Source organism: Numida meleagris, chromosome 8 (assembly GCF_002078875.1).
Source record: "Numida meleagris isolate 19003 breed g44 Domestic line chromosome 8, NumMel1.0, whole genome shotgun sequence".
Taxonomy (NCBI): Eukaryota; Metazoa; Chordata; class Aves; order Galliformes; family Numididae; genus Numida; species Numida meleagris.
In genome coordinates, this window is record NC_034416.1 from 136,740 (window position 1) to 152,755 (window position 16,016).

The 16,016-nt window shown below is 42.7% G+C and overlaps 1 protein-coding gene across 1 annotated transcript in view; it reads left to right on the forward strand.

Annotated features, from left to right (window-relative positions):
* The window catches only part of MSN (moesin), a 43,004-nt gene extending 27,126 nt beyond the window's left edge, over positions 1 to 15,878 (forward strand). Inside the window, exons 3-13 of the mRNA XM_021405923.1 lie at positions 3,562 to 3,657; positions 5,511 to 5,785; positions 6,196 to 6,279; positions 6,636 to 6,782; positions 7,197 to 7,293; positions 8,781 to 8,944; positions 9,418 to 9,548; positions 10,214 to 10,374; positions 10,873 to 10,965; positions 11,382 to 11,615; positions 12,689 to 15,878. Of these exons, the coding sequence (XP_021261598.1) occupies positions 3,562 to 3,657; positions 5,511 to 5,785; positions 6,196 to 6,279; positions 6,636 to 6,782; positions 7,197 to 7,293; positions 8,781 to 8,944; positions 9,418 to 9,548; positions 10,214 to 10,374; positions 10,873 to 10,965; positions 11,382 to 11,615; positions 12,689 to 12,853 (1,647 nt within the window). The 3' untranslated portion in view covers positions 12,854 to 15,878. The remainder of the gene's footprint in view (positions 1 to 3,561; positions 3,658 to 5,510; positions 5,786 to 6,195; positions 6,280 to 6,635; positions 6,783 to 7,196; positions 7,294 to 8,780; positions 8,945 to 9,417; positions 9,549 to 10,213; positions 10,375 to 10,872; positions 10,966 to 11,381; positions 11,616 to 12,688) is intronic.

The following is a 16,016-nucleotide window of genomic DNA, read 5'->3' on the forward strand; positions in this document are numbered from 1 at the left end:
TCAGTCATAATCACTGCAAGAAATAAAACCAAATAATGCCTGGGCCTGATAGGGATCTTTTGCGTTGTCTAATCCGTGGCCTAATCAAGGAAGGATACTTGTGCAGTGGCACAGGTTTTCAGTGTCAGTAAAAGTAGGATGATTAAATGACATTTATCTGCAAAGTGCCTCTTTTACTAAATTGAATAGAAAATCTTTGGCATATTAAGCTGCAGGTGTGGCACCGAGTCAGAGCGAGGCCAGTAATATTGTTTGCTAGCAGATTTCTCTCAGAAATACTTGACATGCCTCTCGTGGCTGTTTCATCTTTAGGCAGGACAGCAGGGTAGATTCAAGACATATTTAGTGTTGTAGAATTCCCTGTGATGCTTTGTCCTTTGGAGCAGGAACTTGAAATATCTTTTCTGCTTGAACGCTTTGCTTTTATCTTTGTGTAGGTATTGCTTTCATGCTGGATCTGCACTTGTTTGCATGTGTGGTGTATTTCACAGAATCACCAAGGTTGGAAAAGACCTCCAAGATCATCTGGTACAACAGTCTACATACCACTAATATTTCCCTACTAAACCATGTCTCGTAGTACAACATCTAAATGTTTCTTGGACACCTCCAGAGACAGTAACTCAACCACATCCCCAGGCAGAGCCCGATCCTGTGCCTGACCACTCTTTTGGGGAAGAAATTTTTCCTAATATCCAACCTGAACCTCCCCTGGAGCAACTTGAGGCAGTTCCCTCTAGTCCTGTTGCTACTTATGTGGGAGAAGAGGCCAACCTCCACCTCAACACAAGCTCCTTTCAGGTACTTGTAGAGAGCTCTGAGGTCTCCCCTGAGTCTCCTCTTCTCCAGGCAATTTCCCGAGGCTGAGAACTAGAGCAATCTTGAGGAGTCATCTTGATGCTAAAATCTACATTTAAGAGGTCTACTTGTGACCCTTCTGCTGTGGCTCAGCTCTTAATAGCAAGAACAGTACCTGGGAAGGAGACTGGTACATGTGGAGGGAGGGGTAGGTCAGAAAGAGCCATGCAGACCTGAAAAAGGTGGAGTAAGGAGAAGTGAGAGGAAACATTGTCTGGAAGACCTTGAGTTTCTCATCTGGACATATCTAAAGAATGGTACTACTATGTGCTTAGAATGTCTCTAGAAAATGAAGCAAAGGTTGCCAGAGATATACCTCCTTCCCTAAGGCAAAGGGACAAAATTGCTCACTAAAGTGACATTTTAAGTTAATGGTACTTGCCGAAGACCCTTGTTGTAACTTATCAAGGTACTGTGCAACAGTTGGATTTTAAGGCTGCCTGTGATCTGTTGCCAGTTGTAGATCAAGCCTTGTACTGCATGCTAAACAAGACACTGGGACTGACTTAATATTCTCCATGGCACGAAGAAAAGATGTCGCTGTCCGGCTGGGAGCATAAACTTTGGTATTTAAGTATAGTGGTCTGTGTTTAAAAAGTACTTTCTGTATTTTCCTGTTCTGTGTGCCAGCCGTTCTCCATCCCAAGTCACTGCCAGATTCTTGGAACATCTCACAGTTGATCAGGGCTCTAAATGCTATACACCCCCGAACAAAATTGAGCTGTTAACTGCTATCCAGGTTCTTTGCAGCTGTAGAAAACTGTTTTTAGTTCATGATCTATTTGCTTCTCAGATGGAACCAAATATCCTGTTGAAGCTGAGGTGGAAAGGACTGTCTTTTCCCTCCTCCTTTCCCCGCTTGACAGAGGCTACCATCTTTACATTCAGCGTTTACTTTCAGACTGAAGGCTGAATAGTCCAGATCCATGCTCACACTAACAAGCCACCATGTGCCTTGCTTTACATTTCACATAATTCATAGAGGAGGAATTGCAAGGCATCTTAGTTTGATTTAGTAGCCGACTGAGGCTGTGAAATTGTGTGCTGTGCTGTCTCCCCCTCTTCTCTGTCCAGACCATTGTTGTCAATGCAATTGCTGTGCAGACTTCTACTGTGGAATAAAAGTCCTTTTGTGTGGGGCCTCAGTGTGATGCCATTCAGTTCCTTGTTGGCAGTTCAGCTTGTTGAATTCCCAGGCTTAAACTGCAGACAAATGAAAGTGAGGCAAGCAGACACATGCAGCAGTGGGGGTGAGCCTCCATCCCATTCAAATGTTAATATTGCAGAGAACAAAGCTTTCCTTGGGCTCTAGGACAGCCTTTCTTCCTCTCCTTCTTTCTACCAAGTGTTTTCAATATATACAGCAAAATCTAATGCTTCTCTGAAAGCCTCCTTAGCTTGGTGCATCCCACTATGTGACATGTGCAAGTGAAGGCTTATCAGACCTACATTCTTCTTTGTTTACTTCAGGATTTAGGCCAGTTCTCCCAATTCAAGCAAGGACAGGCTGAATAATTTCACAGACTTCAAGAATTATGTATATAGACTGTGTAGCCTTGCGTAGGTTTTGTGTGTGTGTGTGTGTGTGTGTGTGTTTCTAATAGCATGCCTCTGCTGAAAGCTCTCTTTGGTTTTTTCTGCCATAATGCAACTTCTGTAAAGCCAGCAAGAATGTCTGATCCAAGCCATAAATAACTGAACTAGTAATATGTTTGCAGGGACCGCATATCCTTAGTGTTGTGCCTCAACAAATCTGGAGACCACATCAAAAGAGAATAGAGCACATCTTTAGGAATCAGCAAGGAATTAACTTAAAAGAAATTTGAGGGTTAGAGAGACATCATGTAAAACATGGGACAAGGCAGTACTGAATCTGCCTCAACTATTTTTCAAATCTGTTAGCCTCTGCAGGAGGAAAGCTGCGAGCAAGCACAAGAGGTGGGCAGTGTTAAAATACAGTTCTCCAGGTACAGTGTTAGACCTAAAGATAAGTGTGTTCTCCTTCCTCCTCCTTTGTCTAGTAGTGGAGGTTAAAGGTAATTGCCCTGTTTGCAGGCATAAGATCAACTCCAGGGTGTCCAGGAAAGGATGTGGAGGAATTTCAGTTTTTAGACTGAATGAACCATATGGTAGGTATGTTCAGACTTGCCAGAACACAAAGCGGTGGTGTCATGTTAGTGAACTTGCTTTATAAAGAAACTTCTCTCTCCTTTCTACCGGCATTATATGGCAGTAGTCTTGCCCTCTCCCATGATGCTCTTTTCTTTAGTTACAGTATGTTTATAAAGCCTTCTTAACTTTAATTTATGTAGCACTTGTGGCCTGCTAGAGACATGATTGAGAGAGGTTCTGTACCAGTGTAGATATTTCCTGTGGATGCTCTTACCTGCTACACCTGTCAGATTCATTGCATTGTATTTTGGCTGTACAAGTTGGCTTATAAGTGGCTAATCAGTACAGTATTCCAGCTGCTGTTTTTAAGTAGAAACAAGCCTTAAGGATATAGAGGAGAGAGATGCGTGTGTTTCCCACATGGGACTCCTCATATGCTCTGTCGTCTATGTATGTGAACAGTATCAGGGTGGTGGAGTGCTAGGGCACTACTTGTCTCTGTGCTCATCTGATCTTACCTCTGACAGGTTTTCTGCTGCCAGTGAGATCAGCCTGTCTGCCTATGGCTCTTGCTAATCATCTTTATTCTAGGTCGTCAAGACAATTGGTCTAAGAGAAGTCTGGTTTTTTGGACTCCAGTATCAAGATACAAAGGGATTCTCAACGTGGCTCAAATTAAATAAAAAGGTATGTCTGCTTCAACCTCTCATTTGTCTGGGGTTCCTTTCTCTTGGAGGGCAGAAGCAGTCTCTGTATTTCTGTCAGGGATCTGTTCTTGCTTCTCTACACGCATGAAGTTACAGCAAGTTTAGTGAGTTGATACTACCTTCCTTCAGTCATAGTCATAGAATGGCATGGAAGGGACCTTAAGGATCACCTAGTTCCAGCCCTATTGCCTTAAGCAAGATTGCCACCCACCAGATCAGGCTGCCTAGGGCCCCATCCAGGCTGGCCTCGGTCACCTCCAGGGATGGGGTAACACACACCTGTGCTGGTGCCTTACAACACTCTGAGTTTGAAACAAACAAACAAAAAACCTCCTAATTTAATCTAAATCTCTCCTCTTTAAGTTTAAAACCATTTCCCCTTGTCCTGTTGGACCATGTAAAAAGTCATTCTCCCTCCTGTTTATAAGCTCCCTTCAAGTACTGGAAGGCTGCAATGAGGTCTCCCTGAAGCTTTCTCTTCAGACTAAACAAGCTCATCTTCCTCAGCCTCTCCTTTCAGGAGAGATGCTTCAGTCCTCTGATAATCTCTGTCGCCCTCTTCTGAACCTTATCCAATAGCACCATGTCCTTGTTGTGCTGCAGCCCCAGGCCTGGACACAGTATTCCAGATGGGGCCTCAAGAGGACAGAGCAGAGAGGGGTAATCCCCTCCCTTAACCCTGGTGCCTCCCCCACTTTTGGTGCAGCCCAGGATACTATTGGCCTTCTGGGCTGCAAGCACCCACTGTTGGCTCGTGTCAAGCTTCTTGTCCACCACAACCCCCAAGTCCTTTTCTGTGAGGCTGCTCTCAGTGAGGTCTCCCAGTCTGTATGCATAACTGGGGTTGCCCCAATGCAAGTGCAACGTCATGCACCTGACCTTGTTGAACCTCATTAGGTTCACACAGTCCCACTTTTCAAGCTTGACCAGGTCCCTTTGGATGGCATCCCTTCCTTATGTTCAGCCTTCAGCCTTTATGTTCAGTTCCTTCAGGATCCTGGGATGCATGTCATTGGGCCACGTAGACCTGTTCACATTTAGTCTCATCAGGTAGTCTCAAACTTGCTCTTAGTCTACAGCAGGAGGAATTTTACTCCTGTAACTCCAACCTAGGGCTTCAAGGATGTGAGAGATGTGGGAAGCCTGTGAAGACATAGGAAGTTCCATACTAACATGCAGAAGAACTTCTTTGCAGTAGGGGTGACGGGGCACTGGAACGCGTTACCCAGAGTGGTTGTGGAGTCTCCTTCTGTGGAGATATTCAAGACCTGTCTGGGCGCCTACCTGTGCGACCTGTTGTAGGGAACTTGCTTCAGTGCTGGGGACTGGACTCAATTATCTCTTGAGGTCCCTTCCAACACCTGCAATTCTGTGAAAACTGAGGCCAAGAACTTGTTGAGTACCTCAGCCTTCTCCGTATCTGTTGCCATTTCTTCCTTCTCATTCATTAGAGGGGATACACTCTCCTTGACCTTTCTATTCTGACCAATGTACCTGTGGAATCTCTTGTTATTTTTCCACATCCCTTGCCAAGTTCAATTCCGTCTGAGACCTGGCTTTCCTCATCTCATCTGTGCACGTCTGGACAGCATCCTTGTATTCTTCCAAGGTCACACATCCCTATTCCCCATCATACAGTCAATCTTCCCCAGCCTGCAAGATCTGCTAACCACCCTCGTAACTGTTAATGTGAGCGTCTTGCCCATCCATGTTTGTGTTGGAAAGGAGATTTTTTTTTTTTCTAATGCGTGCCTGTCTTCTCTTGCTGTCTGTTAACCTGCTCACTTTCATTTTTTATGTTAGCTATTAAATCTGATAACTCTGTTGCTCCAGGTAACAGCACAGGATGTACGCAAGGAAAGCCCTCTTCTTTTCAAATTCCGAGCCAAGTTCTACCCGGAAGATGTGGCAGAAGAGCTGATCCAGGACATCACACAGCGCCTATTTTTCCTCCAAGTGAAGGAGGCAATTCTGAATGATGACATTTATTGTCCTCCAGAAACAGCCGTCCTGCTGGCTTCCTATGCTGTCCAGTCAAAGTATGGAGACTTCAACAAAGAAGTGCACAAGTCTGGTTATCTTGCTAGTGACAAACTGCTCCCACAGAGGTATGTGAATTTGGTCAATCTTAGAACTTCTTTGCCCTAAAAAGTTCAGAATTTCTGGGAGTCCTGACCAAAGCATTCAGAATAAAATATAGCCCGATGCCTCTCTTAAATTAAGATCCTGTTGCTGCTGAAGAAACTGTAATTGGAAGTAGTTAGAGAAGCTCCAAAAAAAACTGAAAATGTAATGGTACAAGGAGAAACATAGCTGAATACAGCTTGTTAGAAGCTTTGAATACTGTACCGATGTGTCTCTACCTAGCCTTATTATAAAACCATATTTCTGGGAATGTTTTTCATGTTGGGAGCCATGATGCCCATGGAGTATTTAATGAAGTGTTATTCTGGATTGATGTGATGGTGTGTGCATAAATTCAGTGGCTGGTCTCAACAAACCAGTGTACTTTTTCTAGAGTTCTAGAGCAGCACAAGCTTAACAAGGACCAGTGGGAGGAGAGGATCCAGGTGTGGCATGAGGAACATCGAGGAATGATTAGGTAAATAATGCATGTGAATCTGCTGTATTTAAGATAGTGTGATATATGGTAGTGTGTAATGTACGAAGTCGCACAATAATCTGTAGCTTGCTCCACGATGAGTTAGCATTTGTCAGGTTATTCTACTGAGAGTAACTAGGCTAATGGGTCTCTGTCATTGCTAGTCCATATGCCTGGCTGACGTTACTAAAAACAAAACTGAACTTACAGAGCTTGTTCACTGTTATCTTCAAGGATGATTCTGAGAACCTTTGCCAGCCTATTGCTGCTCTAGCTGTGTAGATAGACAGCACCTTCTTGATCAAATGGCTTATTGACTCAAGGAAGAACATCTGCTTTCTTTTTGCATGACACAGAGAAGATGCTGTCTTGGAGTACCTGAAAATTGCACAGGACTTGGAAATGTATGGTGTGAACTACTTCAATATTAAGAACAAAAAGGGCTCTGAACTCTGGCTAGGTGTAGATGCTCTTGGACTCAACATTTATGAGCATAATGACAGGTAATAACCCCCTCTCCTCATCACTGCCTTCAGCTCCTTTCCAGTGTAAAGGTAGTTAAAAGTATTCTGTTCTGGAATTTTGGTCTATTACTAAACTCTACTTCTTATGTGTCATTCTTGGTTGTGTTTTTGCCAGAATGCACTGTAAAATGTACTGCTTAGGACCAAAACCCATGAGACACTGTCAAATCTTACCTGTGGATGCATTCTCCAGCTGTCTTCCATTTAATCAAACAGGATTGAAAACTGCTTCCTAGTTAATTTATCTGATCAATTTTGTTTGCTTATTCCAGTCAACCTGAGAGTACTGAAATATCATGGGGGCAAGTTTTTCAGAATTTTGAGCTTTATGTTGTAGTTCAGAAATTTGGAATGACTTGGGACATTTATGTCCTCTGTTTTCTACTTCTGCAGGCTAACACCAAAAATTGGATTCCCTTGGAGTGAGATCAGAAATATTTCTTTCAATGACAAGAAGTTTGTTATCAAGCCTATTGACAAGAAAGCACCAGTAAGAAGCAACATTTGTATTAAAGTTTTTGAACTTTCAGTTTCTTCTTAGCTGAATTGTAGAATGGCTTGGTTTGGAATGGACCTTAAAGGTCATCCAATCCCAACCCTGCTGCTGTGGTCAAGGTTACTCCCCACCAGATCGGGCTGCCCAGGCCCCGTCCAGCTTGGCCTCCAGAGATGGGGCACCCACGCTTCTCTGGACAGTCTGTGACAGGGCTTCACCTCCCTCTGAGTAAAAGGATTTCCCTCTAACATGTAAACCAAATCTTCCCTCTTTTAGTTTAAAAACGTTCCCCCTTGTCCTGTTGCTGTTGGATCATGTAAAATCAGTTGTCTGTGGTTTTTATTATTCTTTTAAATTGTAAATAATATTCTTATCAATAACATCAGCAGTCGCTTAAGCAGTTCTCTACTACCTGGTCTGTTTGGGGCAGTATGCCCAGAAAGTATCTAACAGCAGTAAGGGGATAGATGGAGATTGGTTCTGGCTGGGAAGGGAGACATTTGTTCAGTGTAACCTTATGCTATCCAAAGTCAGGGGGAGAGAGAGGCATTTTGCTTAAGGTTTCTGGTTCTCCTACGACCATTCCAATTCTCTGATACGATTAGGGGTCTGAAGCGCCTGTGCTAACTGTTGCATGCTTCCATTGGCTTTAGCAGTGTCGAATGTGGGTGACTCTGGGCAGCCTGGTCTAGTGGTTGGCAACCCTGCACTGAGCAGAGGGGTTGACACTAGATGATCTTTGAGGTCCTTTTCAACCCAGGCCATTCTATGATTCTGTGAATTGTCTTTCACCATGTTTTACCTTATTTGAAGCTGAAGCTTCACATCATTTTGTACAGCATGCTGGGAGCATTTTTTCTTACATTTTTTTAATGAACATTATTTAATTTGATTTAATCTTTAAGGCTTGTTAATATCGTGAGCCAGCCAATACCTTCTGTTCTTCTGGTCATTCTTGTTTTACGGCTGCTTGGAAGCATTTTCCTGCTGCTGTTGCTTTTTTTTTTTTTTTTTTTAACAGAAGTAAGTTATTTTTCCTTAAGATATAATGTTTAACACTCTTTGTGGCATAAGAAAAAACCTTACACATGATGTGGATGACCAGACTATTAAAGAACTAAGTGGGAATAAAGGTGGGGGGAGACATAGTCTCAGAGTGCCTAGTAAACTAACCCATGATTGTATTTGTAATGAAACAATAGAGCCAAGTTGCTACAGGCACTGTGTACTACAAATGCTTTACGACGATACCAAGTACACCATAACAAGAAGTTGGGCAGTTCTGCCTTGTGTATATTTGTCAGCTTGAAATTCACTCCTGAAAGATGAAAGTCTGACTGCTACCACCAGTGAGTTAGACACTGATCAGAAATGCTGGCTAGCAGTTTTACAAAGCTGAGAGTTTTGGAGTGTATTGTATACACAGGGGGGTTTGTTATGCTGAAGGAGCAAGTCTAATGCTGCCTTTTCCTTGTCCCAAGGACTTTGTATTCTACGCTCCTCGGTTACGGATTAACAAACGAATCTTGGCACTTTGCATGGGAAACCATGAGCTCTACATGCGCAGACGTAAACCAGATACCATTGAGGTGCAGCAGATGAAAGCACAGGCTCGGGAAGAGAAGCATCAGAAACAGATGGAGAGGTTGGTGCAGGGTTCTAAGTAACCTGGACTTGGTTCGTCACTCCACAGTAGCATCGTGTGCTAGATAAAATTGCTGGCAGCACACTCACTAACCTGCTTGAGCCATGAACAGGGCAGACTTCTTTCTGCTTCAGTAAATCTAATGAGATGATGGAAGTAGCACTCATCACAAGTGTGGTTTACCACCACTTTCTTGGTATTAAATGTGTGCCCATCTATTTGAAAGGACTGATCTGGGTCTTGATATAAGGAGCTTTCCATTAGGAGTATTACTGTTATGAACTTCCACTGAGGTGAATGCTAGCAGGGCTTTTTCTTTCATCACTTCACTTTAAAAGGAGCACAGCTGGAGTAAAGATCATCAGCTGAATGATCTGATGCCCTTCTCTTGTGTCCTTGTAGTTTCACTGGGAAGCACTACAGACTGAGTAGTTGTTAATTATAACTTGCATTATGACTTTCCCCATCATCAGAGCCCTGCTGGAGAATGAGAAGAAGAAGAGGGAACTGGCAGAAAAGGAGAAGGAGAAGATTGAACGTGAGAAGGAGGAGCTAATGGAAAAGCTCAAGCAAATTGAGGAGCAAACCAAGAAAGCTCAGCAAGGTAATATGAAATACTCCAGTATTCCATGAGATCCACAGTCTGAGTAGTCTGAATGAGAAGGATTTGAATAGTAAAGCTAGGAGCTTCTCTGATCCACTCGGATTCTAGTATTGTGTGCTAACTGGTGTGTTAGGGCCCTAACTTAGCCTTCTAAAGCTGAATGTAACTCTGTAGATGCTGAAGTATGGCTTGTATTAAAGAGGTGGGTGGCAGCTTAGGTGCCTCTCTGGCAGCCAGAGTGTCTTCCAGTTGTCCACATGCCAGCTGGAAGCTTTATCTTAGCACATCTGTAGAGGAAAGAGACGGAAAGCGTAGCAAGGGTCACATCAGCCAGTACTCTGGCTTTTACAGTCTAGTTGCTTGCCCAGCACTACTATGCACTACCCAGTCAAAATGCGGCGTGCTCTTCTGTCTTTAAGGATGTCATTTTGGCATGGGTACTTCCCACAAATCAGGCAAGGAATCTGCGGACTTGTAACAGGTCTAGCTCTTCATCTTCCAGCTCTATTTGCAATGTAAAGGAGAGGAAAGGGGATAGTTGCTTGAATCTTTCCATTCTCCTTAAAGGAAAGCTCTCATCCAGGAGGTAGGGATAAGGTCATCTTCCTCTTCTACTGCCTTTTTTTGCTTGATTTCTCTTCAAATGTATTCTGCTGTTCCATTAGAACTGGAAGAACAGACCCGCAGAGCCATGGAGCTGGAACAGGAGAGAAAACGAGCTCAGGAGGAAGCAGAGAAACTGGCTAAAGAACGTAGAGAAGCAGAAGAGGCAAAGGAGGCCCTGCTGAAAGCATCCCATGATCAACAAAAGACCCAGGAACAGCTGGTAAGTGGGTTAGCTGAAAATCTGGTCAGGCAAATAGTGGCAGTGTAGGGGTCTAACTAAGGTCATAGAGCAAAACTAGGCTATGAATATAGTGAAGAAGCATTGTTTAGTTCTTAAATGTTTATCCTTGAGAAGATGAATTAATATCTAAATATGCGTGCTTGTATCTACTTGTACAGTAGATTCAGATTGTTGTGATTTTTGCTTACAATAGTATTTGATGCTGAGAACAGCATGTAGAACTCACTAATTGCTTTCCTTGGCTTGGATTCAAAGATGTGAGTACTGTAGCTCTGTTTGGAAGAGAAAAAACCCTCAACAAAACCCTTTTCTTTTTTTCCCTTGCATCATGTAGATATCAGTGGGACTGAAGTATATAGATAGGCTTTCTCCTTACAGAAAAGATATTAGAGATACTGTTTTTATTCAGAACTTGGACTAATGCTTCATTTAGCAAGTACTTCTGTTTTGTCCCCACTGAAAGTCTTTCCTTTACAGGCTGCTGAAATGGCAGAACTCACAGCCAGGATCACACAGCTGGAATTGGCCAGGCAGAAGAAAGAGAGTGAGGCCCAGGAGTGGCAGAAGAAGGTAAAGCAAAATCTGAACTAGCAGCAGTAATTTTTGAGGAGTTAATCTTCATTTTGTTTTGTGACCTAAACTACTGCACTAGAATACCACACTAGACTGAGTGTCTGCAAGCTGAGGCTGTTGCAAATATGCAGCTTTGATTTTTTTGGTAGAATGAGTGCCCCATTCTAACTCTAGCTTGAAATAGTTTGACTAATTAGGCCTATAGGTCATTTTCCATGAGTTATAACCATTCCTTAAATCTCTGATGTGTAAGCCAGCAGAAAATGTTGTGAGTGATTGTGGTTGAGTAGCTTTGGAACATATCACTTCAGTATGCAAGAGATGTAAAGCTATAAGAAGTGTTTTTGTGCACTTCTGCAAGAAGTTTCTCACACTTGGGTTGCATTCATTAACGATGGTATGTCTTACTGCAGGCACAAATGGTGCAGGAGGACCTAGAAAAGACCAAAGAGGAGTTGAAGACTGCCATGAGCACTCCTCACGTCACTGAGCCAATGCACTCTGAGAATGAGCATGATGATGAGCAGGATGAAAATGCAGCAGAAGCCAGTGCTGAGCTTCGATCAGAGGCCACAATCAAGGACCGCAGCGAGGAGCAGCGTACCACTGAAGCAGAGAAAAATGAACGAGTGCAGAAACACTTGAAGGTAAGAAGTTGGCAGCAGAGAGTGTATGTGCCTGGACGTTGTTTCTATTCTTTTTGCCATTATTGTCACTGTGAGGTTTTACGGGTATTCCTTTAAAAGGAAGGAAAAAAAACAAAGAGAGCAGTGGATGGTGAGTGAGGGAAGGTGATCCTGACTTTATCAGATTGCTGCTTACCATTAGGGAAAGGGCAGAACTTGTCTCCTGGCAGTTCATTTCTATTTCATTGGAAATAGCAAAGTCTTTTCAAGCAATGCCAAGAAGCAGCATCTGTGAGTTACAGTGTGCTTGCGTGAGTCTTGCCAGCCACCTGACAGCTGTTCAGAGTCCAGCTGAAATGAATTGGAGGACCTGGTTGAATTCTTACTCTGCAATTGGCTGTGACTGTCTTGTCTGAATGGATTGCACTGCAAAACCCTGACAGTAGCCTTCTAAGGCTCAGCATGGGGGTAGCAATATTGCACCTCCTTCTCGTAAGGAATTCTACTCTTCTGGTATTGATGCTTAGAAAGTGGTGGTAGCTTGTGGTTTTTTGTTGTTATTTTTTTTTTAAATGTCTGCTGGCTGCATGGCTTGGAGCAGACTTGGCTTGTTTTGCATCATGCTGTGCTGGTCACGTACAGGTAGAGTGACAGAGGTGTCCTCTGTCATCCACAGCGAATTTCTTCTGTGGTAGAAGGCTAGTAATTGCTCAATTTCTGCAAGGCAATCTTGAATTCTTTAGGTATTTCTCCACTGGACTTTCTCCTTCTTCCTCTGAAGTAAATTGATAACAGTCTTTCTTTCTGTGGTAGACCAAGATAAGTAAGGTGGAAGCGCCTGAAATTTTCTACTTTCAAATGTAGAGGGAAAAATATTTGCAACTTCCACAGAATTGTTTAGGTTGGAAAGGATCTCTTGAGATCATCTAGTCTCACTGTATTGCTTAAGCAGGGTCAGCTGGAGCAGGTTGCCCAAGACTGTATACAGTTGAGTTTATCTGTTTCCTGTATAGGAGGATTAACAAGACACCTCCTTGTCCAGCTTTGAGATTCTGGCTTGGCTAACCGGTTGCTGTTTGTGTCTCCTTCACTAGGCTCTTTCCTCAGAGTTGGCAAATGCTCGGGATGAAACCAAGAAGACAGCCAATGATATGATCCATGCTGAGAACATGCGACTGGGCCGAGACAAGTACAAGACCCTCCGTCAGATTCGGCAGGGCAACACCAAGCAGCGCATTGATGAGTTTGAATCCATGTAAACTCTCCTCTGCACTTGCTGCCCTGCAGTCTCTTTTCCCTTCTTTCTCATCCTCTCCCATCACTCACTCCTAATCGTGCTGCGCTGGAACCACTACAGAAGAGCAACCATGGTCTTATTTATAGAGTTTTGGGCACATGCTGGAGTTCAGCAACAGAAGAAAGAACGACATTCTCATATTCCTGGGGTGGCTTGGGAAAGCAAACTTATATTAGGGCAAATCTGAAATTCTTTGACTTTGGGTAAAGTCTTACTGCATTTAGTTTTGTTTTGCTTACTGAAATGGCTGTGTAGCTGTCCTCTCCCATTGGGCAGGGAGGCCAGCAGATACTTTCACTGAACTATATAAAGTGCTAACAGTTTGACATTGTGCCTTCCTACTAACTTGCACAAGCTTCAATATTAAGCTTCGAGGCCAGGGTATAAATTTCTGACATTAAGGGTCTAAATCAAGTAGTTGAGAAGGAGAACCTGGAGTTTGGGAAGAAGGGTTGGAGGTAGAACGTGGACTTTCTTTCTAAAAGACCAAAGCTTTTGTCCTTTAAGCGTAAGCAGACCAAACAGAATCTGTGGCATTCCTGCCACAAGGAGGCCTTTGAAATATTTTCACTGATTTGGGATATATTGGAGCCTTGACTTCCAGGCTTTCCAGAATAAGTTTTCCTCTGGGTAAATGGCTTTGTTCACTGTCATTTTGTCTGACTTGAATGTAACCAGTGAGGCAGAGATGGCTAGAGAACACTGCCTTTCATCTTGAGATCACCACTGAAAATGAAAAGGGGTAAGCAGAAATGTAAACAACTAAAAATTCCTGTAACTGTATCTCTTTTGCTGAACCAGTACATTTCTAGTCAGGTGGGGTGATTTCAGTTTTTTCCATGAGGCCTTTTTAGCACGTAGTCATTGGTGCCTTATGACTGTGTATAGATCTACTGTAGCTCAGATATCTTCGTTTAAAATAGATACAATCATAAAAAGTGATTAACAGCTGAGGACCAAAACTATTTTGTATCTGGGTTGTGCAGAAACAAAACTGCAGCTGTGCCTTCCTGGCTTCCAGCAGCATTTGAGGGGAGAAGGTCACGAGATTTGTCCAATTGTTGCCTTAATCTTTGCTAGCATTTTGCCAGATTCCTGGCTCAAATGTTTTTGTTTGTTTGTTTTTCTCCAGAAGGATGCTTTGCCCCTTGATAGTTTTTAGTTCAGAGAGTTCTGTCTGTTAGAAGCAGGACACTAGTGGCTGTGGAGAGGCTCATCCTGTGTCAGTTGTTGTAATCACTTCTTATCCGTTCCTACTCATGCTGCAGCTACCCAGAATCCTTCTTGTCATTTCTGGGGAAAAAGCAGCCATGTATGCTCAGGGTTGAATTGGATTTTGCCTTGATCCTTCATAGAAGGAAAAGTAGACCTTTAGAAGAGGCCTTTTAAAAATGCGTTCCATCTACAATGGTGTTCTCATTTGCTTTGCCCTCCTTGGAATTGCTTGTTCCTATAGGAAGTCTTTGGGCTTGCTTATGATTTATTTTCTTGTCTAATGTGTTTCTAAATCTTGTAACTTTCTCAATTTTGTGGATGCTCCCTTTGTCTGTATGGTATCACTGCTCATGGTGATTCACATCGGAATGCTGAAATGTTTTCAGCTCCTTGTTTGATTATAGAAGCAAAGGAAGAGTGTGCCAAAAAGAAATGCTCACATCAGTGTTAACAAACTGCAGTATTTCCTCAACAATTTCTTGGGCTGCTAGAAATAACCTTACCAGTGTTGTATTTTTTTGGAAGCAGTACAAGTCTGTGTGGAAATCCATGCAAACACCAGTCAAACAAACCATGATTAGAAGTTTAGTTGTCTGTGTTACTTCTGAACATCCAGATTAGTCATGTGGGAGCCCCCTTTACTCTCCTGGATAGAATGTGCTTTTGGGCAGGAAACGCAGGAAGCTTTTGGCTGACCAAAAACATATGCTCCAGTGCTTTGAAAGTCACAATTGAAAGATTGCAGTTAAACTTGTCAGAACTGATTTGCATATTTCTGTACTGAAGGGTTATTGGCACTGACACTATGTGAGTCTCGTTACTGGTGGAGCAGACAGCCATTACACTTGTCTTCTGGTGCTTTAAAGCTGGTTCTCAGCACTTCTGCTCTGTCCGTGGCAACTACTGGGGCATTTGCAGGGAAATAAAGCCCTTACTACATTGAATCAGTTTCCTAACAGTCTGATATATAGTGCCTGAAATCTATGTTCAAATAATAAAATAGTAAACCTCTCTGCTTTTATGTGTCACACAACATTGCTGAACTCATGTGTTACGATGCTGGCATATCTTCTGTTTATAGGGTTTGTTTTTTTCTTTTCTTAAATCGTTCTAGTTCCAAATGGTCCAATATAGGAATAGAACGGCCTGTGCCAGTGACCTGACCTAACTCTTTGTAGTTGTTTCAGCTATGCCTTCTTCTTAAGCAGTATTATATTCCAGCGGTATCTAATGATATTTGATTTCAATACTTCTAGCTATGCACAATTAGAAAATATTAGTTATGGGATGGAGGATGTGTTTATGGTCCCCTTCCCTTGGAAATGTATACTGTATTGTAAAGAAATGATATTTTGCAAGAAAACTAATGTAAGAAGCTTTCAGTATTACAGTGAGATTTGTAGGCATGTTTTTTAATTTTTATTTTTTAGAATTGGTTTTCTTCCTCTTCATGTCCCAGTTTAAATGGATAACTACTCCTCATGGGGGTGGAGGGAGGGGGGAAGAAATACCTTATCAAATGTTTGCCTGGCTTGATTTGTCTTTCTCTCTCTCTCTTTTTTTTTTTTTCTGTAAATTATTTTTTTTTGACCGGCCTTTTTACTGGATTATAATAAAACACCTTTTCTTAGGGTTATGGAGCAATTCATGGATCCATGTGGTTATCTGCAAAGAGACCCTTGATATTAAGGCATTTTTTTTCCTGTTTGGAGGAGTTGTTAAAATCCGTACCCTGTTCTTCCTACAGTGCCAATAAAGTATAGAGAAATTCAGCAGATGGTGTCTGGATGATTGCTTAAAGTTTGCTTTGAGTCTAGCAACATGCTTCAAAGTTGGAGGTCTGACACGTGGTCCCTAGGAGGTCAGCCTGAGTGTAAATTTGTATCGCCTTTAACTTGCAAACTTCCTGG